This window comes from Chamaea fasciata, unplaced genomic scaffold, assembly GCF_029207755.1.
Source record: "Chamaea fasciata isolate MVZ Bird 193981 ecotype frontalis unplaced genomic scaffold, bChaFas1.0.hap1 SCAF_26, whole genome shotgun sequence".
NCBI classification, from domain to species: Eukaryota; Metazoa; Chordata; class Aves; order Passeriformes; family Sylviidae; genus Chamaea; species Chamaea fasciata.
Window position 1 is genome coordinate 1,000,433 of NW_027094111.1, and position 21,392 is coordinate 1,021,824.

At 53.3% G+C, this 21,392-nt stretch overlaps 4 protein-coding genes across 10 annotated transcripts; 2 read left to right on the forward strand and 2 right to left on the reverse strand.

The window, feature by feature from the left end:
* Positions 1-494: 494 nt before the first annotated feature.
* Positions 495-9,681, forward strand: LOC136301376 (RH-like protein). Of its 5 annotated transcripts, none has more exons than XM_066204357.1 (12): positions 495-746; positions 926-1,079; positions 2,372-2,555; positions 3,097-3,283; positions 3,470-3,620; positions 3,744-3,885; positions 5,353-5,510; positions 5,936-6,073; positions 6,294-6,439; positions 6,778-6,857; positions 7,700-7,773; positions 8,071-9,681. In XM_066204357.1, exons 3-12 carry the CDS (start codon positions 2,423-2,425, stop codon positions 8,095-8,097), a joined length of 1,236 nt encoding a protein of 411 aa, XP_066060454.1. In that variant the 5' UTR covers positions 495-746; positions 926-1,079; positions 2,372-2,422; the 3' UTR covers positions 8,098-9,681. The 5 variants fall into 5 exon arrangements, with proteins under 5 accessions (XP_066060454.1, XP_066060455.1, XP_066060453.1 ...); XM_066204358.1 differs by having other exon boundaries at positions 986-1,079; XM_066204356.1 differs by having other exon boundaries at positions 495-1,079.
* TMEM50A (transmembrane protein 50A) lies at positions 9,254-12,539 on the reverse strand. 3 transcript variants are annotated; one of them, XM_066204361.1, is made up of 7 exons: positions 12,456-12,539; positions 11,957-12,068; positions 11,218-11,330; positions 10,582-10,649; positions 10,369-10,461; positions 9,894-9,954; positions 9,254-9,680 (listed from the first exon to the last, which is right to left on the reverse strand). In XM_066204361.1, exons 2-7 carry the CDS (start codon positions 12,047-12,049, stop codon positions 9,635-9,637), a joined length of 474 nt encoding a protein of 157 aa, XP_066060458.1. In that variant the 5' UTR covers positions 12,050-12,068; positions 12,456-12,539; the 3' UTR covers positions 9,254-9,634. The 3 variants fall into 3 exon arrangements, with proteins under 3 accessions (XP_066060458.1, XP_066060459.1, XP_066060460.1); XM_066204362.1 differs by lacking the exon at positions 12,456-12,539 and adding an exon at positions 12,388-12,442; XM_066204363.1 differs by lacking the exon at positions 12,456-12,539 and adding an exon at positions 12,299-12,318.
* A 155-nt stretch (positions 12,540-12,694) lies between these two features.
* RSRP1 (arginine and serine rich protein 1) lies at positions 12,695-17,671 on the forward strand. The gene is given in 7 exon segments (XM_066204304.1): positions 12,695-12,873; positions 12,987-13,042; positions 14,162-14,761; positions 15,366-15,481; positions 15,483-15,521; positions 16,598-16,681; positions 17,142-17,671. Coding segments are annotated over 7 exon segments (1,155 nt in total). The 5' UTR covers positions 12,695-12,802; the 3' UTR covers positions 17,331-17,671.
* A 646-nt stretch (positions 17,672-18,317) lies between these two features.
* SYF2 (SYF2 pre-mRNA splicing factor) lies at positions 18,318-20,660 on the reverse strand. Its single transcript, XM_066204514.1, has 7 exons — positions 20,584-20,660; positions 20,396-20,506; positions 20,115-20,240; positions 19,702-19,819; positions 19,519-19,609; positions 18,801-18,899; positions 18,318-18,724 (listed from the first exon to the last, which is right to left on the reverse strand). Exons 1-7 carry the CDS (start codon positions 20,638-20,640, stop codon positions 18,559-18,561), a joined length of 768 nt encoding a protein of 255 aa, XP_066060611.1. The 5' UTR covers positions 20,641-20,660; the 3' UTR covers positions 18,318-18,558.
* Positions 20,661-21,392: the final 732 nt, after the last annotated feature.

Consider the following 21,392-nt stretch of genomic DNA (forward strand, 5'->3'; position numbering starts at 1 on the left):
GCCTGTGGGGAGAGGGCGGGCGTTCAGCGCGGGGCGGGGCCGGGCGGGGCTCGCCGCTGTCACCGGGGGCTGCCGAGTCACGGCTGGGACCGGCCGCGGCCCCGGCCCCGCTGTGGGCCCCGGCCCCGAGCCCCCGCTCCGGAGCTCCGCTCGCCAAGGCCGCCCGGCCGAGCCCCCACCCCCGGGCCCGCCGTTGGGGTCTCCCTGGAGCCCCCGGCCCGAGGCCGCTGTGGGAGCCGTGAGGGGAACAATGGCGGCGCCGCTCCTGAGGGAGGCCGCAGCGCGGTGCCCGCGGCCCGGGCTGCCCCGGCCTGGCCGGGCGCTGGGCTGGGTGCCGCGGGCCTGCCGGGGGTGATGGAGCTCCCAGAACGAGCGTCAGGCGGTGATGGGCTGGGCGTGAGGATCACTGGTCCCAGAACGCCGCTAAAACTGTCCCGGGAGGAGTCGGGGTGTTCTCCTGGTAGTGGAGTTGTAATTTAGAATTGGAGCATCGTGGATTGGTTTGGGCTGGAAGAGACCTTGAGGATGATCGTGTTCCACTCCTGCCATGGGCAGGGGCACCTCCCACTGTCCCAGGGTGATCCAAGCCCTGTCCCGCCTGGCCTTGGGACATTTCCAGGGATCCAGGGGTAGCCACAGCTGCTCTGGGAAACCTCATCACCCTCCTGGGGAAGAACTTCTCCCTAATAAAAAAGTCACTTGATGCTTCACCCTGTCCAACATCACCAACTTTTGGTCTCTGTTTGGTAGGATAATCTGTGAATCTGAGCTTTTACACCTTTCCAGTGTGTCATCCTGAGGGAAAAGGGGTGAATTCCTCCCCTTTGGGGGGTTTTCCCGGGATGTTAACACTGCTGGGATTTAGCAGCAGGTAGCAAAAGGGCTCGTTGTGTTAGCTGAATTAATTCCTCATTTCCTGCTTCAGCTGCTCTCCTGTCTAGAGAAAGTTCACCAGGTGTTCTGGTTCTGTCTGAATTACACCCAGGCTCACAGAATTCCCAGGAAAAGGACCTGAACGTGGATCTTTCTGCATGAGGATTTTCCTGAAGCCAGGGCAGTGCTTTGCATGCCTGGGAAAGGTTGGTGTTTTGCTATTGTTTAGGAGTTTCTGAAGTAAATGCAGGTATATTGAACTATATTAGGCCTAAACCAAAGCTGGGAAAGGGCTTTGCTATGAAAGTGGTGTGACATTAAAGCAGTCTGATGTTGGATGGGAGGAAGGTTCAGGTTATCACCACAAACCACACCTTGCAGAGATGCTGTGCACTCTGTTATTGTGCCCTCCAGCCCGGCTTGGCAGGAGGGACGCCCTGAAATTGAGGTGAACTGTGAGTTTTCTGGGTGTGTTTTTGCCTGATCAATGTCCCTGTCACCAGCAGGTGGCTTTGTCCCTATTTCTGAGCACGTTTCTCCCCGTTTCTGGGCTCTCTCCTCAGGGTGTGCTGTGCACAGAGCAGAGTCTGGGCTGTGATTACAGTGCTTTAATCTGAACTGCCTCGGCAAGGAGGGAAAAATGAGCAGGGAAAAATGTTCCTCCAGTGCCTGAAGGAGGGTTATAGAGGGAGGAGAGGGATTTTTATACGGCAGGACACGGGGGAATGGCTTTGAACTGCCCGAGGGCAGGGGTGGAGTGGATGTTGGAAAGCAATTCTTTGTTCAGAGGGGGTGAGGCCCTGGCACAGGTGCCCAGAGCAGCTGTGGCTGCCCCTGGATCCCTGGCAGTGCCCAAGGCCGGGCCGGACAGTTCTTGGAGCACCCTGGAATATTGGGAAGGTGTCCCTGGAGTGGCACTGGAGGGGCTTTAAGTTCCCTTCCCACCCAAACCATTCCATGGATCCCTGAAGTGTCCCTGGAGCTGTTCCCATGGCCCTGTGTGAACAGCAGCCTGATCCTGCAGCAGCAGAGGGGATGCCGCACCTCCAGAGCTCCCTGATTCCCAACCTGCCCTTGGGTTGGATCCCTCAGTGCCAGGTTCATTGTGGGGATGTGTGTGCAGAGCTGTGGGGTCACCCTGGGGCTCTCAGCAGGACCTGCCCACCTTTCTGTGCCAGCACCTGGGGCCAGGTGAGCACACAGTGATTCTGCTCGTGGTGTCCATGGTGTCCTGGCCCTCTGGCCGGGCTGCCAGGCCCCAGCAGCTGGAATATCCCAGCAGGAGTGTCCCAGCAGGAATGTCCCAGCAGGAGTGTCCCAGGAGCAGGGCAGGGCTGGCAGTGGCTGAGCTGGGCTGGCTCCGGGCTCCTGCCGCAGCACAGATAAGGAGCTGCTCCCTGCTCACGCCTCTGAGCCCTTTTATCTCCCCCTGAGCTCTCAGTGCTGGCCCCCCACAGTCCCCTGCTGTTGGTGTGAGGGCACTGGGACGCTTTTCCAGGGAAAAGGAAGAACAATCCCTGTGTGAGTGCTGGATGTGGCCGGGAGCACCATGCCTGCCCGGTACCTCAGCTTCCGCTGCAGCGTGCCCTGGCTGCTGCTGCTGCTGCAAACCCTCCTCCTCCTCTGCTCCTTTGGCCTCCCCCGTGCTGGGGACGTCTACTCCCCATCCAGCTTCTACCCAGGTAAGCCTGGCATCCTGCTGGGACTGATCCCTGTCCTGCCCAGGGCTGACACACAGCATAGGAATGCTTCAGTATTGATTTTATATCTGTATTTATGACTGTCTCATCAATGGGAATAGGGTGAATCGTCTCACAAGAGGCACAGCAGGGTCTGCTGGTGAGAAGGAGAATGGTTTTGTTGCTCTTTGGACTTGCCAGGAGTGGGGGGAGTTTCTTTATGTCACAGGTGGGATGGGGATCCGAGACTAAATTGTGGTTTTGGTCAGTTTTCTGCTGGGGTTTTTGGACCTCTCAGCCCTCATCCTGCTGCATCCAGATCACTGTGTAAAAATAAATTCAGCATTAAGGCGATTTTTTTTTCTCTGATTATAGATTGGAAAGAAAGCTCTGGAATTCTTTGCAAGCTCTAAACATTAGTGGCACTTAAATTTTTTTCTGAAGGTTTCTTAGTTAATTGTAATTTTTTTATTGATTTTTTTTTTTTTTACCAGAAATCTGCATGAACAATTTCACTGCTGTCCTGTTCTTTTCCATCCTGCAGAATTTCAAGATGTCAACCACATGGTGATTTTTGGATTTGGCTTCTTCCTGATGGTTCTGAGAAGATATGGCTTCAGCAGCACTGGATTCAACTTCCTGCTGATCGTCCTTGGTGTCCAGTGCTCTGTGCTGGTGGAAGATTTCTTAGTTTTCCTCAGGGTGCAGCAGAGTGAAGTTGGGATGAGAAGGTAACGAGTTCATGTGAGGGCTGGGCTAATGCAGAGCTGCTGATGGCTCCTCATAGGGATGAGCAGAGTCACATTTACAGGCATTTTTGGAGGTTTTGGATACATTGTTCTGTGTCATTCCTTTTTATTGGCCCTGGTGTCACCCCGAGACTGAGTTGTTTTTTTCCTTTCCTTCCTTCCTTGCAGTCTGGCAAAGGCTGTGGTGAGCATGACTGCTGTGGTCATCTCCAGCGGGGCAGTGCTGGGCAAGGCCAGTCCTGTGCAGTTAATTGTCATGACCCTGGTGGAATTAATCATCTTCTACGTCAGCAGGTGCATCAACAGGACATTCCTGCAGGTACCCTGCTGGGATTTTCAGATGTATGTGGGGGGAAATGTCACTGGAGCTGTGTCAGGAGCTGCAGCCAGGGCTTTGTGTGGCCTCACTCAGCCCACAGAGGGGGAATTCTCTGTTGTGCAGGTCCCAGAGCACCTCACCCTGCTGCACGTGCACCTCTTTGGAGCCTACTTTGGTCTGGCAGTGACCTCCCGCTTCCCTGAGCCCCCTCCAGGGCTGGACAAGGGCAGGAGCACCCCAAGGTCTGAGCTGTTCTCCATGCTGGGTGAGTCCTGGGCTGGGGAGGGAATTGCAGGAGAACACTGGAGGGTTGGGGATTTTCACTGCAGAATGCAGCAACTGCTGCTGTGCCTCCTGCAGTGTCACCATGGCCACTTTCCCTGGCCCAGAGGCCACTCCTGGGCTCCCTTTGCTTTTGTCACCTCAGCACAAAGGCTGCTCCAGGTTAACAGCTCTCTCTCCAGGTTCAGCACTCCCTTTGCTGGCCAGGCTGTGCCCCTTGGCTTGCCCAGGCCTGCTGCTCAGGGGCTGTGTGCCAGAGCTGAGCTCAGAACTTGTGTTCCAGCTGAGCTCAGGCTGTTTCTCCAGCTGGTGCACACAGATAGAAAGGGGTAGTCCCTGCTGGTGACAGAAATAAAAAGATAAAGCCTGGTGAAGGGTGGGGATGTGATACAGGCAGCCCCACGAGAGAGGAGCTGGGGGAGGACAGCCTCAGTGCCTGGGGATTCCATTCCTTTTCTTATGGAAGCAATTTGGTGTCTTTATTGTCACAACTTCTGCCACCAGCCGAGCCCAGAGCTTCCTGCAGGGCTCCACAGTGTCTCATTCTCAGCCAGTCTTTGCCCAGTTTAGGGAATACAACATTTAGATGCTGCTCTTTGGTGTCCCTGGAGTTCTTGTTTGCTGTTTGCTTCCAGAGCTGAGCAGATCCTCAGAGGAGTGCTTCAGTAGGCTTTATATCTGTATTTATGGCTGAATAACTGCCTCGTCCATGGGAATAGGATGAATCATCTCACAAGCCCTCAGTGCCACTAGCAGTTTAGAGTTGCTGGAATGGCCTCTCCTGTCTGGGGCAGGGTTATCTCTGCCTTGCTGCACTGAAATCAGGGATATCAGCAATGGAAAGTGGATTTCACAGAGCCAGGACAAGCTGGGACAGGATCAGTGCCTGCCAGGGCTGCTGGAAACTGGGTTTGTGCCTCATAGTGACACTGCCCGTGTCCCTTGTTAGGGGTCTGGGATAAGAGCACATCAAATGTCACTGTCAGGTGGATTGCACAAGGCTCCGGGGCCTCTCTGGGATGGGGAACACAACATCACTGATGGCAGTGGAAGCAAAATACAGCAAAGTACCAAAACTGGGCAGTGCCAGAGGAGCTGCTGCTCTGTGTTTGTGCCGGTGTCTGTGCCCTGTGGCATCAGCCTGAGGTGCTCTGAGGCCGCCCAGTCCCTCTGCTGGCTGGAATTCCACCTGTGCAGTGCACCCCTAGTCATGGAAGGAGTCATGGATCCCAAAGGCTGACCACTGGGGGCACAGGGGCAGCAGAACCTGTTTGCATTCCTGTTAGAGAAGCCCAGTGTGACACTGACACTTCCTCACTGGGAGTGGTCTCAGAGTGATCTCTGCTTTGGGAAAGGTTTGGGAATGGCAGCTGGAGCCCTCAGAGCCTGGCAGGGATGGGTTCCTGTGGTTCAGAGCAGCTCCTGAGGGTCTCCTGTCCTTGTCCCCAAGGCACTGTGTTTGTCTGGGTGTTCTGGCCGAGCTTCAATTCCATCCTGGCTGACTCCAAGATGGAAGCAGTGCTCAACACCTACCTGGCCCTGGCAGTGAGTGCTGTGTGTGCCTTCATGCTGTCTGCCCTGACCTCCAAGGATGGCAAATTCAGGATGGTGAGGACCAGGGGAAAGCCTGCACGGGGGTTTTGTGTTCAGAGAGATTCCCTGGTGCCCTCAGGGGCACACTGGGAACACAACAGCTCCAGAGTCTGACAGCCACAGGCTCACAGAGGGGTTTGGATGGGGAGGGGCATCAAGGATCACCTCATTTCACCCCCTGCCATGGACAGGGGCACCTTCCACTGGCCCAGGGTGCTCCAAGCCCTGTCCAGCCTGGCCTTGGGCACTGCCAGGGATCCAGGGGCAGCCACAGCTGCTCTGGGCACCCAGAGAAGTTCCCTGTGTTCTCCCAGGGAATAATTCCTTCCTGATATTTAATCTGCACCTTCCCCCTTTCAGTGTAAAGCCATTGCCCCTTGTTCTATCACTGCAAACCCTCATGAAAAGCCCCCTAACTCCGTTTTGTTGTTGTTGCACAGACCCACATCCACAGTGCAGTGCTGGCTGGAGGGGTCACTGTCAGTTACACAGCTCACAGCATCCAGCACCCGTGGATTGCCATGATTTTGGGGCTGCTGGGCAGTGTCATCACCGTCCTGGGCTCTCACTGTTTGCAGGTAATGCTCAAACCCCTAAATGGTTCTTGCATAAGCTGTGTAAATTTCTTTTCCAATGCAGGATGCCCCAAGGAAAACCTGTTTTCCAAACTGAGGTGCTCTGTGCAGAGTGCAGGATTGCAGCTCCTGAGAGCAAATCCATCCTCCAGCTCTGCAACAGCTGATCTGCAATTACCAACTCGTGGTTCTGGGTGTCAATTAAACCTTTTCTTCTCCCCAGAGGTGCTTTAATCCTGCTCTGAAGCTTCAGGATACTTCTGGAGTCCATTTCACTTTTGGTTTGCCTGCCGTGCTCGGAGCTGTGGCCTCTGTTGTTCTCTGCGTCGTAAAAAGAGGGATTGATAACCAATGGAATGATTTATCCAGGTACATACATTCCTAAATAATTAAATTTATTGTTAAATAAATTAAATAGTGAAGGTAAATCATCAGGGAGGGAGAAATCAGGAGTGCAGCATGAGGGCCTGACACTCCTCATCGTGTTCTTAATGAAACAAATTTCATGAGGTTTTAATACCAAAAGAATGGACTAAAACAACTCCTCTGAAGGCTGCATTAGGCTTCTGGTATGTTCCTAAAACACCTCACTGCAGCTGCAGATTTGAGAATTACAGTTTCTAGGAGAGATTTTGATAGATGCAGATCCATTAACATCACAGGGTTAATACTAAATAAAAGGTAAAACACTTTTTTTTGCTTTCCAGTCTGGGTTATTTGGCCTTTGTTGACATTGGTGCCTTCTGCCAGACCATCAGCACTGCCTTGCTCACAGGTTTGATCACAGGTCAGTGCTGAGACATCCCAGGAACGCCTTTATTTCCTTGGGGCAGGTTTCTATGGGAAAATCACTCGTGGAATAAATGGGAACACGGATGCCAGGGACTCTTCCCAGCTTCTGAAGGAGAGGAGCTGTTTTGCACAGAAATAACCCAGCAGCACCATTCTTTCAGTGCTGGAGTTTTATTTTAACCAAGGTTGAACAGCTGCCTTCAACCTGCAGACAGAAGAGCTGTGGAGATGAAAATATTTCCACTTTGGGGTGTTGTCTCGGTGACACAAGATGCCCCAATCTGGGGCTTGTCACTTTTTAGGCCATTTGGAGCAAATGTGCAGTTTCAATAACGTCAGGAGCTGCCTCAGCCCAGCTGCAGCCCTTTGATCAAGAGATTTGGGGATTTTTTGGGGGCTTTTTGCAGCTTTGGGAGCAGCAGCACTCACGTGGCATCCAGCTGAAATAACCAAACATTCAGGGCTTAACCAATGGTTTGAAAATCCAGAGATCCCAAACTAACAGTGCTGGTAAAGCAGATTGTTTTAAATACATGGGCACTTCTCATGCAAGAAATTCATCATTTTGATGTATTTTGATAATCTAGCAGCTGTTTAAGGGGGTTTTACCTAAAGTAATTCATTTTTAGTATCCCAAGCCTGGATCCTGGCAAGCTTCTTGTTGTATTTGAGGCCAGCTGGAGTCAGGGGGCTCTGCTGGAGGATTTGGGGCTGAATTTGTGTTTTGATCTGTTACATTTGGATAAATATTGCCAAGAAACTCCCCTTACACCCAATCCTCCCCTTGCCCTGGTGTTTGTTTTGTTTATTTTGGATCTCTTCTCTTCTTACCAACAGGTTTAATCTTAAACATCAAACTGCTTAAAGCCGTGCATGTCTCAAAGTACTTTGATGACCAATTTTACTGGGAGGTGAGTTTCAAATTTATTTCAGATTCCCTGTGGGGGAGTTCATTTAGCACCTCGATGGAGAACTCCAGATATTTGAATTAAAAATGTGGGGAAAAAAATGGGTTATTCCTTTTCTCAGCACATTTTGATGTGCAAACAGTCCTTGGGCACCCTTAGGTGCTGATGTGAGGCTGGAATCTGAATTACAGGAATAACAAATGGGTGAAAAGAAACTTTTGATCAGCTTTTCCATTGGTTTGAGGGGCTTTTCCTGTGATGGTTTGATATGTTCTGACACAAGAACGTTTGTGTTCACAGTTCCCCCACTTGTCTGTTGGGTTTTGAGTGGAGGATCCCAGCTGACAGACAGGACCAAGACAAGATTTTCCTCTTTATCACCAGAAGACCTGAACAGCTCTGATGGGTTCCAAGAGCACTGAAATACCAATTCTCAGCCCCACAGGAGCCACCCCAATGGACACTCCAAAATCAAAACTGTTCCAGTTACTCCTGAAAGGTACAGAGGGTGAATTCACAGATGCAAACCTCAGATGTTTTTCTGCTTTGTTGGCCTCACCTTAAACTTTTTTTTTTTTTGTAAGATATGTACAAAAAAAGTTGGCTGCACTCATGGCTTCTCAATCCAAAGGCTTGGAAAACATTAAACCATTTTTAGCTCCCGAGTTTACAAGGCAAAAGGATGGATTTGAATTTCTAATTCCTCAAGGAGCACTTCTTACCCAGAAAAGCACTCAGGTCTTTAAGCTGAATTGATTCTGCTGAAGGCCTTGACAAGCCAGGGTTTGATGAGCGAGCTGGAGCAGGGCCAGGCTGAACTCCTGGAGAAAATCTGGCACCACTTGGCTGGGGCTGGATGTTGGGAGGTTCTGATGGCAGAAAGTTCAGCTGTGAAACTTTCCCTGAACCCTTTGGGGATTTCTGGCAGATGTAAACCACAACCAGAGCTGGGGGCAGTGTCTGGGAGGGCACAGGCCCTGGAACTGCAGGGACTTTGGGGACAGAGCATTCTCTGCCACTGAATCCATTTTTAAATGGATTTTAAATGGATTGTGATCCCCAGCGTTTCTTACTCTCAAAACCAGCTGACACAGAAAAACCTTCCAGCAGTGCTTACCTAATAAAGGAGTGAAAACTGTGGCTGCTTCTCCTCCTTGCTGAGCAGTGAGTGAATGAGGAGCTCGTGACAAGGCTGAGCCCTTTGATGAGGCTCCCTGGCCTCATTCCCTCCCTGGGATGAGCATTTCCTGGGATCAGCATTCCAAGGAATGCAGCCTGGCATTCCAGGGCCAGTTTTCCTTGTTCCCAGCTCCCAGCAGCTGCCCAAACCTTCTACACTCAACTGGGAGTTGTTAATTCCCAGACACTTCCTCTTTATCATCACAGGATAAATGAAATATTCAGGGATGGAGAAAAAAAAAAAAAAAATCCCAAGGCACCCCAGTTCTGAATGACACAAGAAAAGCCACACACACCAGCAAGCTTTGAAATTGAAGGAATGGTTATATTGCCCAGATATAGGAAATATTTAATAAATATCTGTTAAAAGGTTGCTTTAATGCAGTTTTAGATTGTAGATAACATCATAGAAACAGCTGGTTAAATCCCCCCATGTTCCACTCTCCTTGCATTTGTAACAAACATCATTTTAGAAAAGTGACCCCACCGTTGTCTGCAGCAATTTTACATTTCCCAAAAACACCACAACACTGAAGTGGACGTCCAAGAGTAAAAAAAACCAAACAGGACAGAGCTGGGTTTATTTAGTGCTTTCAGCTTTCCTTGCTTCCTCTTCAGACACGATGGAAAGTTTACAAAATGGTTTTACAAAACTCTCCGGGGTGCAGTGAGAGCCCAGGGGGGTTCACTGCCACAAATCCTCTGTGCGGCCAAACTTGAACACCAGGCCCCTGTGAGGACACAGCAAAGGGACAAATCAAACTCCTCTTGTTTCAAACACAGCCTTTCAGGGGGTGTTTGTTAATCCAATTAACATCCCAGTTCGTTCACACAGCTCTGGTTACAAACCAGGACTTTAGGGCCAAGCGGATCACGGCCGATGTCAGTTTTTTATCATTAAAAGCCAATTAAATAGGAAACAAATAAAAAGGGGAGAGTCTTACCCAAAAAAGATGAATGCGTTCTGGAAAAACACAGCAATTCCTGGGTACACCACTGCTTTTTCTAAGAGGAAAGAAAAAACAAAACATAATTTTTTTTTTAAAGTAATTTTCAAGCCTGTCCCGTTTGTGACATGTCATTTTCCCTTGTGCTAATTCAGCAGAGAGGCTTTGGGAGCAATCTGCAGGAACTCAGTAATTCCTGTTCTGGGAATAAATGTTCACCCAGGGAATTATTCCCTTAAAACTGCAGCAGTTTAATTATATCCACGGAGTTCCCAGTTGGGCAAGAGCTGGGTTTGTAGAGGAGGTTTGTCCTTAGATCAAATCCATCCCAACATCAGTAATAATACAGGACTGTGGTGTGCAGGGCAAGATATTCAAACTGGGGCTGCCCAGAAACCCTCTAAGTACCAGTTCTAAAACTCAGGAGTCACTTAAAACACCTTCAACTTTCAAAACCAGGCTCAGGTCTTACCTTTAACCACGTAGCCCCCAAAGAGGATCCACATGGAAGCAATGAGGGACCCAAAGGCCATCATGAAGCCGATGAAGAGCCAGATCCGAGCCCCTGCAATGGGATGGGGGATGTGCTGTGGCTGTGGGACCCCACAAAGCCCCCCTGGCCCCACAAACCCTCCCCATGGCACACCCCTGGCCCCACAGACCCCCCTGGCCGTGTCCCCAGTACCTGTCTGGCCCAGGCAGCCCTCGCTGTAGCTGTCCCCTCTCACCTGCCCGTTGGACACGGCGTTGATCCTGGGACAAAGGGACAAAGCTGCCATGAAACCTCTGCCTGTCAGACTTGGTCAGAAAAACCCTTTTCTGACCCACACACGGGGCTCCTCAGAGGCGTTTTAAGGGCTTTCACTCCATTTTCAGTCTCATGAGGAGGGTGAGATGGTGCAGATATTACAATTCACACCATCAAAACCAGAAGCCAAATTATTTCATAATTACATTATAAGTGTTTTTTGGACTATCAGCTTCTGCCACACCATGCTGCTAATGCTTCTAAACCAATTATCTATTAAAATACCCCACGTGGGTTTGGTACAATGCATCTTTCACAGTTCTATTTCTCAAAAAATTATCTGGTCTATTTGCAAGGTCGTGATTTGAAACTAGTTTCCAGTTCCACTTCTCTCTCAGCAATGCCTGTCCCATCCCATGGCCTTTCTAAATCAGCAGTTTTTATCTCAGAGTTTGCACACAGATGTACAAAACTGTGTGAGCCTTCTGTCAGGCTTTGGGAATTCCCTACAAATCCATTTTCCACAATTTCTGAGTGCACAGAGGAGCTGCTGGGGCTGTGGGGGACCCTTACATCAGGAAGGCGATGGTGGCAATGACCCCGCAGGCGTGGTAGGAATGGTTGAAATCTTCCACCTGAGGGTATTTCACTGCAGCATCGATGATGATCCACCAGCCTGTGAAAAACTGGGGGGGGGAAACACAGCTTAAACCACACACAACAAGCCTTTCCTCAGAATCCTCTGGATTGCTCTAGGAGAAACATCATCAATATTTAAACACCCTCACAGTCTCCAGCCCAGGCTAAACTGGGAACACCATTTGTTTTGTTGTCAGTTTGGGATCAAGCTGACTGCAAAGCCAGGGATTTGCCCACTCCAGCAGTTACTTCCTGGGTAAAACTGAAACTTAAATCAAAAATGGATGGAGGAAGCCAGGCCAGATTTTGTTGGTGACTCCGCTGCCACACAGAGGGACAATGTACCCCTGTTCTTCCTTCCCCTGGAGCTCCTAAGGTTGGAGCAGCCCTCTAAAACCATCAATCCACCACTAAACCGTGTCCCCAAATGCCACATCCACGGATTTTTAAAACATTCACAGGGCCAGTGACTCCACCACTGCCTGACCATCCTCCCAGTGGAGAAATTCCCAATTTTATCCCACCTAAGGCTCCACTGGCACAACCTGAGGCCGTTTCCCCCCATCCTCCCACTTGTAACGCAGGAGAAGAGACTCCCAAACCGCTCCTAATTTTTCTCTTACTCCAGAAAAGCCCAAAGAACCCCAAAGCCCCGCGCGGGGTGGGGCCGTACCAGCACTCCCGCGGCCACCGAGGCGATGGTGTTGCGCTTCTCGCCCCAGTCCACGCACTCGGAGCAGCGCAGGCTCTCCAGGAACCCGGACATGGCTCAGCGCTGCCGGCGACTGCGGGAGAGGGAAAGGGGAGGTTCGGTCCGCGCAGGAAGCCGGCGGAGCCCGGAGACACGGCGCCGTCCCCGCGGGTCACCGGGCACCGACACCGGGGCGCGCCCCGGACCCGCGCACCGCCTGCACCGCAAGCACCGCGCACCCCGCGCATCCCCCGCAGCCCCGGCCCCGCTCCCCCCGCAGCCCCGGCACCGTGCGCGTCCCTGCTCCCCGCACATCCCCCGCACCGTGCGCGCTCCCGCCCCGCGCATCCTCCACGCGTCCCCCCCGCATCCCCGGCACCGTGAGCACGCCTGGCCCCGCGCGTCCCCCGCACCGTGCGCGCCCCTGGCCCCGCGCGTCCCTCGCACCGTGCGCGCCCCTGGCCCCGCGCGTCCCCCGCACCGTGCGCGCTCCCGCCCCGCGCGCTCCCCGGGCACCGTCACGGGACGCGGCGGCGGCCGCGCGCAGGCGCAGTGCGCGGTGGGGGGGCCCGGGAGGGGCGCGGCCCGAGCGTGGGGGGCGTGACCGGCGCGCGGAGGGGGGCGGGGGGCGTGACCGGCGCGTGCGCGGTGGGCGCGGGCGTTGCGTAACGGGAGGGACGTTCTGGAAGGTTCTGGGTCGGCCCCTCAGTCGCTGGCGGGCGGCGGCGGCGGGCGGAGGCGGCTCCGGGTTCCGCGTCTGTCGTGCTTGTATCGCGGTTCTGTCGTGCTTCTATCGCCGATCGCGGCTGGCGCAGCGGGCCCGGCGCTATGGGGGTGACTCACGAAGCGGGGCTCTCCCCTCAGGACCCGTGCGGGGGCAGCCCGGCGGGCTGGAGCCGGTGAGGCGGCGGGCCGGGGGGCGGGAGGGGCCGCTGGCGGTGGGCGCTGCGGAGGGAGGGCCGTGGGTCGCTCCCGGGTGGGTTTTTATGGGTGTTTATCTGTTCTATTGCAGGAGCGCCCAGGTGCCTCAGGGGAACCAGCGCGGGGCGTGCCCGGCGGCGCCCAGCGGTGAGTGAGGGAGCCCGGAGGGCTCGGCGGGCTCCGGTACCGGCCCGGAGGGCTCGGCGGGCTCCGGTACCGGCCCTGAGCCCCCATGGACCGGGCCGGACACGGGCCGGGAGGGGGTTGGCTATGGCAGGTGGCACTTGGGGAATTCTTTATTTACCGTCCCAGCCGTGTGACCTTGGTCCTGGCGTAGTGGTGACGAAGTAGTGAAACTTTACCTGGAGTAGTAGAGGGAGAGGTGCGGCTGACAGCTCTCATGCAACTTAAATTACAGATTTCAGTGACGGGGTTGGATTTCTTGCCTAACGTGGCTTTGCGTTGAGCGCTAAAATAGAAATTTCCGTGTCAAAGCAAGCTTCCCTAAACTGTAAACTGGTTACGTAACTCAGGGCTTAAGTCTTGTGATAAGATCCTTACCCCGAGTAACCTTTGGAGCCGTGAAATGGCCGCCGCTGCAGGGACAGCCATTTTCATTATTAATACCGAGCCCGGGGAGTGCCGCGTCCTGTGCGAGCGCGGCCGCTGAATCACCGCCGCCCTTTGCTCCGGTTGTGCCGGCCGTTTCTAACAGCAGCTTGTTGCACACACTGCTGGGACTGTGGGGCTGGGCTTTATGACACGGTACAGGCGAGGTCTTCGCTGCTTTAGACTTACAAGATACTTTTGTTTCCCCTGGTTGGAGTAAAAGCCTCTGTGGAATTGTAGCAGGAAAGCGCTGTGTTTGTACTGAGTTGGGAGGCGAGTGGTTATTTTGTATCGTAGAGACCATGGGCTGTATTTAGGAGAGACGGAAGATAAAACACCTTGAAAATTCTTCCCAAGGATGTCAAGGTTTTCCCTTTTGGAGGCACAAAGGAATTTCACTTAAAACCCACACAGGCTTACTTCTCCAGACTTCCACACGGTTTAGAGTGAACCACTGGTTCAGTGGTTTAGAACCGCTCAGGGTGAAGAGTGAAGCCCTCCTTTTTCCGTGCGGCCTTGTGTGTTCAGTGTTGTGGCGGGCTGCAGGGGAGGGAATGGCAGAGCTCGGTTGTTTCTGGGGGTTGTTGGGCTGTTCAGTCACCCCGACTGTGCTGCCCGTGGTGCCCGTAAATGCTGAACTCCCCTCTCCACCCACAGGGACGGAGACCGGGCACTGCCGGGCGGCGGCTAAGCCCGAGGCGGGGGCTGAGGGCGCCCCGAGGAGCAGCTCCGGGCACACGCAGGCGATGACGGATTGCATGGACGACCTGACCCTGAGCTCGCCCAAGGCCAGGCCGTCCCCGGGCAGCTCCCGGCGGAGCTGCGCCCGCTCCTCCAGCCGCTCCTCCAGCCGCTCCTCCCGGCGCAGCTCCAGCAGCTCCAGCAGCTCCAGTTCCAGCCGCTCCTCCCGCAGCTGGAGCCGCTCCCGGTCCCGCTCCCGCCGCCCCGGCTCCCGGCGCTGCCGCCGCTACTCGCGCTCCTACTCCCGCAGCCGCTCCCGCTCCCGGGGCTACCGGCGCTACCGGCGGCGCTACCCGGCCCGGCACTACCGGCACCGCTACCGCCGGGCCCGCTCCCGCTCCTGCTCCCGCGGCCGGGGCTGCTACCGCCGCTCCTTCTCCCGCAGCCGCTCCCGCTCCCGCGGCCGGCGGTTCTACGGCTTCGGCAGGACCGTGTACCCCGAGGCCTACCGGGGCTGGAGGAGCCGCTCCCGCACGAGGTCTCGCAGCCGGTCGCCTCTGCACCTCAGCGAAAAAGGTACTTTGTAACAAAAAATGAGGGGTTTTTGGGGGTCTAAAGGTACTTTGTAACAAAAAATGGTTTGTGTTTTTTGGGGTTTTTCGGGGGTTCTAAAGGTACTTTGTAACAAAAAATGGTTTGGTTTTTTTTGAGGTTTTTCGGGGGTTCTAAAGGTACTCTGTAACAAAAAATGTACTTTTTTGAGGTATTTTTTTTATTTTGGTTCTTTGAGGGTTCTTTGTGTGAGAGATTTAAACCCGGTTTTGTTTGTGCTTTGCCTTGCTTGGTTTGTAAAGCCCGAGTGAAGGAAAACCTCAGGCTGTTTGGGCAAATGTATATGTGTGTTTAATATATGTGTATATATAATAATTTATGTATAACTATAAAGGTATGCATGTATTTAATATATGTATAGAATATGTATAACTGTAAGTGTATATATGTATTTAATACTAATTGTTCAGAACACTATTGGCATGGGGGACGGGCTGTGATGAGATCAGTCCCAGGTGATGTTTGCATAGGTACGAAACCTGCAGGATTTAGGCTTGAGTAGGTACACACCTAGGTGGATTTTAACATGACATAAAGCACTTTTTATTTTAATTCCTTCCTCTTCTAGACAAGAGGGAACTCCTGGAAATTGCAAAAGCCAATGCTGCCAAAGCTCTGGGTACAGACAACATTGTCCTGCCAGCGAGCCTGAAGATCTCTGCTCCTGCCAAGAGAGATGAAAACAGAGAAGCAGGAGCGTAGGGAAGGCACGGAGTCAGCTGAGGTAAGTATGGAGTGTTCTCCCTGGAAAGGTAAACACCTCTTACACTTGTCTGCATGGCTGTGTTGTTGTTCACCTGTGGAGGTTGTTGTTATGAGTTCAAACTCTTGAACAAAACTTTGTCCAGAAACCTCGAGGCGTTGCCTTAAGCTGGAAGCAGAGACCCTCTCAGAGGTGTTTGGTGCCCTGAGTGTCCAGGAGGGACAGCTGGGGAAGGAGAGGAGACTTGTTCCTTTGACTTGTTCTCCTGTGGGATACTTCCCATGAATTCCACTGCTTTATGACCTAAAACCAGCAGTCTCCTTGCCAAACCTAGTCAATAGTGTGGGGTTATTTTTTTTAAAGGTTAAATCTTTCTGCCTTTTTTTTTTTTAAACTGTTAAAAGCTTTTCATGTGCAACAAACTGTTTCCAGAAATTCCATACCCAAGCACACAATGCATTTTACATACTTTATTTCTGTCTTATAGAAATCATGACTATGGTTCCAGACATGAGGAAGAAAATCTGGTGGTAATTAAGGGACTTTGTGGGCTGTAGCTGCTGTGAATTGAAGGGAGGGAGAAACTCGAGCAGCTTGAAGTGAATTTTAGTTTGGTTCTGTCGTGGTGTGTTACCCTGAGTCACAGTAAATGCAAACCTGCAGCCCCTGCATGGCTCAGGTGCTGCTTTGGAAAGGGAATTTGCTGAGGGTTTGACACAAATGCTCCAGGCATCCCTTTACATAAACATATGCAATATATTCCAGATGTTGAGAGAGTACAGAAGAAGAGGCCTTGCATCCCTTGCAGATAAGTTTATTGTTGTTCTCCAAAGCTGTGCAGGACTCTGTGTCCCTGCTGTGGTGTGGCAGCTCTGCTGTGACTCTGAGTCCTCTGTGAGCTGTGCCTGGGGCTGCAGCTGCTCCATCCCCAGGGGACTGGCACAGCTGGCCAGGTGTGCTGCCCTCCCTGGGCTCAGCACTGCTGTAGCTTCACAGCTGTTTTAGATTAAATACCAAAACTCTCCACGCAAAGTTGTGCTGTGCAGTGCCTGCCTGCCCCAGGGAGCCACACTAAAGCTGGGTCTGCTCTTCTCTAGCAACCTGGGAGTGCAGCTGAGGACGTGAGCAAGGCTGGCATGGAGAGAGCAACCTTCCAGAGGAGCATTTCCTTCAGCCCTAATGTAAGTGTGGGGATTCCGCAGGAGCATTTCCCTCAGCCCCAGTGGAAGTGTTGGAATTCCAGCTCTTCAGCCTCCTTTGGCTTTTCCCAAATGGAGATCTCCATAACAAAAGGAATTTCATGTTTGATAATGAAGGAGTTGGTGGAGCACCCTAAATACACCTCAGCACTGTGTTTGAAATGAGACCTAGTCAAAAACACAACTTACCTCAATTTACATGTTTTAGTAATGCAAACTTCGGATTCAGGGATTTCTCCTGTGTTCAGAGCACACGATTGATGCCCAGTATAAGCATCAGGAATTCCAAGAGCTGGAGAGAAGACACTTCTATGATTTATATGGGAAAACACTTGTATGATTTATATGGGAAAACACTGACATGATTCATGTGATGAGCACAGATAAAGCCCTTGGTTTTAGCACCTTTTCCTACAGGAAATACCTTTTTTTTTTCCCCCAGAACACAATGGCCAAGCCTGCCCTGCAGAAGCCAGTGAGCCATGCTGTGGTTAAGGAGCCCGTGGTTTCTCCCCCCAGGGAGGATGACAGGAAGGGAAGCCCCTATGGGCAGTGGGTTCCTGTCAAGAAGGAGGAGAAGAAAACATTCCTGAACTTCTCACCCAAAAGTTCCCTGTTCAGGGCACGCTGATGGAGCCCCTGGTGGACTGCAGCACCTCTCACCTTTCCCTGGAGAGATGGAGAGTTCTGATGGGCTTGAAAAGTTTTGTTAATACTGAGTATTTATTTTTTGAGGTCTTAATTTTTGGAATCTTAGGTTTCTCTTTCAGATAGAGAGCACACAGATCCAGAAGCCACAGATGGGAATCTTGTGTATATTTGTAAATATTTTGTATTGCTTTATTGGACTAGAACTTGCAGGTGGGTAACTTTTTCTAAACCATAGTTGAGTAGCTGTTCTTTGAACACCTGGATTTATTTACTTTGTGTAACTGTTTACTTCAAGTGAATAAAGTTTAGTTTTGCACTGGCTGTGGCAGGTGTCGGGGCCCTGTCCCTGTGGTTTTTTCTGGGTTTCCCTTTGCACTCCTCTCACCAGCTGCAACACAGGAGAGCTGTTGTATCATTCTGAAAATGGATCTTCCCTCTTGAAAGGCTCCTTCCTTCCCTGGGTTCCCTCTGGCAGGGGGACTGTGTAGGATTTCAGCTCCTGCACAGAAACTGGGGCCATTCCCAGTCACAGCTCGAGTTCCTACAGGATTTATTTGGTCTGCTTTAAAACCAGCCTCCCTTGAGGTGGGAAGGAAAAGGGGCAGGAGGGTTCCAGACCTCTGCTCCAGGAGAAAGGAGGACAAGGAGTAACTTGGATTTTGTGTAAATAAATTAATTAGTAAAATAAACTGAACTGGACTGCTCCTGTCTGGAAGCTTCTTGAAGAAACCCTTGAATGGGTGGGAGGGTCCTGAGTTTATCCTGTCCCTGGTGAGGCTGGGCAGCTGCAGTGCCAGGGGGGAATTCCACCCTTGGAATTGCTGCCAGGGGGGAGAATTCCATCCCTGGAATTGCTGCCAGGGGCAAAATTCCATCCCTGGAATTACTGAGAGGAGCTGCCTTTCCATGGCAATGTCCCTGTGCTCTCCATCCCACTGGCAAACAAACCTGAGGACCAGACACCAAGTCCCAAATTAAAAGAGAGTTTATTTAGAGCCCAAAAGGCAGCACCTGGGTGCTCCTGCATCGAAGCTATTTACAGCTGGATTATGCAAAACTAAAACACCATTAAGCCTAGAGAGCAACAGCTCCAATCCACTGATACAAACTGAAATTAGTCTGAACGCTGAGGGGGCAGGAGTGAGCTGAGCCGTGCCAGGCTCGCACAGCTCCGCCCCGCCCCAGGCTCGGTCTGTTTCTGTTGGGGCTCACACGGCTGTGCCCCGCTCCAGGTTCTGTTTGATCTCCGCCGTGTATTTCCCGTAGAACCTCTCCGCCTTCTGGTTGAACTTGGCGTTCCTCTCGTTGATGTAGTCGATGTCGGCGTCGTCGTTGTAGGGCCTCCTGCGGCTGTACTTCTCCCTCTTCTCGATCCTGGGCGGCGGCAGGGGCTGAGCCCGGGCCTGCCGCCCCCCAGCCCTGCCCTCCCTGCCTCCCCCCGGGCACTCACTGCTTCTCCAGGTCTGCCACCATCCTGTCCACGCCGGCCTTGGAGGGCACGTGTGTGCCGTGCAGGAGGCTGTCCGAGGTGGGGTACAGGGCCTCCCCCCTGTGGGCACAGCGGGGCACCCCTGACACCCCTGGGGGGCTCTCACAGCCCCACGAGGGTCCAGACCCTCCACTCCCACCCCCAGTGCCCCAGGGGGCCCCCAGCCCCGTCCAGCCCGGCCTTGGGCACTGCCGCGCACCCCCAGGGAAGGAATTCTTCCCAAAATCCAACCCGGACTTCCCCTCTGTCAGCCTGAGCCCCTCAGCCCTTGTCCTGTCCCTGGGTGTCCCTGTGGTTCCACTGCTGGTGCCTGAGTGTCACCGTCACACCTCACTCGGCTCAGGTGACAAAAGCCAACACTAACCCTCAGCTCTCGGTTATTTTTTCTGACAGACACAGACCCTGTGGGATGCTCCACCTGTCTGAGTGCAAACCGGGCAGGTCCCAGCCCCTAAACCCACCTGGGCCGCCCAAAAACCCCAAAACACCCAGCTCCAGGAATGACGGATCACACTGAAACCGGACCTGAGTGAACGTTCTTTCCAACTCAGCAGTGCCAGGCTTGAAAGGATGAACCCCATTCATCACCCCGTTAATTACCCCCATTAATCACCCCAGACCAGGCTGGAAGGATTTCAGGGCGTCCCCGAGTGTCCCCAGGACTGAACCCAGGACTCACTGCTGCTCCTTGAGCCTCTGGTACTCCTCCAGGTCGGGTTTGATCTGCCGGGTCAGGCGCTGGTACTGCCGGAGCTGCGCCGCCGCGTAGTCTGGGGGGGAATTTGGGGATAAACCTGGGGGTGTGACCCCCCTGCTGCCCCCAAACACCCCCCCAGGGACACCCCAGGGCTGTGACCCCCACCTGAGAACCCCAGGTCGGGATTTTTCTTCTTCTTCTTCCTCTCCCACCTCTCGGCGTCCTCGGCGCTGATCTCCAGCAGCTTCACCCGCTCGTAGTCCTCGCCCCTGGCTGCACATTCCTGCAGGGACAGAGCCCAAATGCCAGGAAAAAACAACCCAAATCCACCCCAGCCCAGCTGGAGAGACCCCCCAGCTCCAGAAAAACCCCAAATGCACCTCATCCCCACTGGAGAGACCCCAAATTCCAGCCAAAACCCTAAATGCAGCCCAGCCCAGCCATCCCCTCCCGAGCAGGGCAGTAACTGGGGCACTCAGGGTTAACCAGGACACGGATTTTGGGCGACACGTGAGCCAGGCTGGCGCTGTGTCCCCGCACGCCCTGGCCTGTCTGGGACGGTTTTTTTTTTTTTTTACCTTCTTCTTCTCCTGCACCTGCAGCTCCCACTCCAGCCGAGCCTTTTTGGCTTCCCAGTTGGGCGGCAGCTTGAGCCTTTTGTCCTCCTCCAGCACCTCGTGGCTGTTCAGCTTGCACGCCTCGTGCTGCAACGGGACCCGGCACCGGGAGCACGGCCGCCGGGGGGCACAGAACACATCAAACCACCCCGGAACAATAACAATAACAATAACAATAACAATAACAATAACAATAATAATAATGGGAGGGAGCTTTGGGGATCTCCCAGCCCTGCCCGTACCCGCTTCATGTGCAGCTCCCGGAACCGCCGCAGCCGCTCCTCCCGCCGCTGCTCCGCCGCCGCCGACGGGCCGGGCTCCGCCGCCTCCTCCTCCTCCTCTTCCTCCTCGCTCTGTAAGGACCCGCAGTGAGCCGGGAGCCCCGGGAGGGAGCCGGAGCCCGCCCCGGCCGCTCCCGTCCCCGCCTCACCCCGACATCGGCCTCGGGCAGCCCCAGAGCGCTGAGCGCCGACACCGCCGCCGCCATCGCGCCCCGCCCGCGCTTCCGCTTCCGTGTTGCGCCACTTCCGGTGCGTGCTGCCGGGCGCCCCCCAGCGGGCGGGAGGTCCTGGAAGTCTCCCGAATTCCCGCAAATTCCCCAAATCCCCCGATTCCCCCGCGTGTCCCAAAACGGGCACAGCTACCGCTTTAAAACAAAAGTAATAATTTTTTTTTTTTGCAGCTTCTGTGCAGAGAAACTCCAAATTTCCGCGGCGTCGCTGCCGTGGCCGGGCTCTCCCAGCCAGACGTGGAGATTTATTTTAAATATTTCACTGCATTGGTAAAAACACATCTCTGTGGAAAGCCTCGGGGCTCGGGATTTGGGGTTTCCTTTGAAGAAAACGCCCCCAAAGCCCTTTGGGTGAAGAGCTGAGCTGGTTTTCCACTGGAGCTGCGACTGCCCAGTGTGAAAAACGAGGTTCAGTGTTTTGGTAAAATTGGAAAAAGTTTCATAAAAAGACAACGAGAGACACAAAAAAGCCGATATGATATGATATGATATGACATGCTACACTGCAATATTTGGAAGACCAGCAGAGGGAATCACAGCCCCAGCCATGGGCGAACCCTGCTGCCTCTGCTCCCTTTGACTCCTCTTTCTTGCGCTGCCAAGGGATTTCATCCTGCCGGGGATTTAAAACATCGAGAGACACTTTCAGGGAATGGGAATGGGGCAGGAAGGACAGAATTGGATATAAACGTGGGGAAGGTGACTCAGAGTCCACCTGGGGTGTAGCC

Coding starts and splice junctions, on each gene's coding strand:
- LOC136301376 (XM_066204356.1), top strand. CDS start 2,423: ATGCCTGCCCGGTACCTCAGCTTCCGCTGCAGCGTGCCCTGGCTGCTG. Junction 3,886..5,352: donor TGAGCTGTTCTCCATGCTGG/GTGAGTCCTGGG, acceptor CTTGTCCCCAAG/GCACTGTGTTTGTCTGGGTG. Junction 6,440..6,777: donor CAATGGAATGATTTATCCAG/GTACATACATTC, acceptor TTTGCTTTCCAG/TCTGGGTTATTTGGCCTTTG.
- TMEM50A (XM_066204361.1), bottom strand. CDS start 12,049: ATGTCCGGGTTCCTGGAGAGCCTGCGCTGCTCCGAGTGCGTGGACTGG. Junction 10,650..11,217: donor GCCACCATCGCCTTCCTGAT/GTAAGGGTCCCC, acceptor CCTTTGTCCCAG/GATCAACGCCGTGTCCAACG. Junction 9,681..9,893: donor AACGCATTCATCTTTTTTGG/GTAAGACTCTCC, acceptor GTGTCCTCACAG/GGGCCTGGTGTTCAAGTTTG.
- SYF2 (XM_066204514.1), bottom strand. CDS start 20,640: ATGGCGGCGGCGGTGTCGGCGCTCAGCGCTCTGGGGCTGCCCGAGGCC. Junction 20,507..20,583: donor TGCCCGAGGCCGATGTCGGG/GTGAGGCGGGGA, acceptor GGGTCCTTACAG/AGCGAGGAGGAAGAGGAGGA. Junction 18,725..18,800: donor GTGGCAGACCTGGAGAAGCA/GTGAGTGCCCGG, acceptor GCCGCCGCCCAG/GATCGAGAAGAGGGAGAAGT.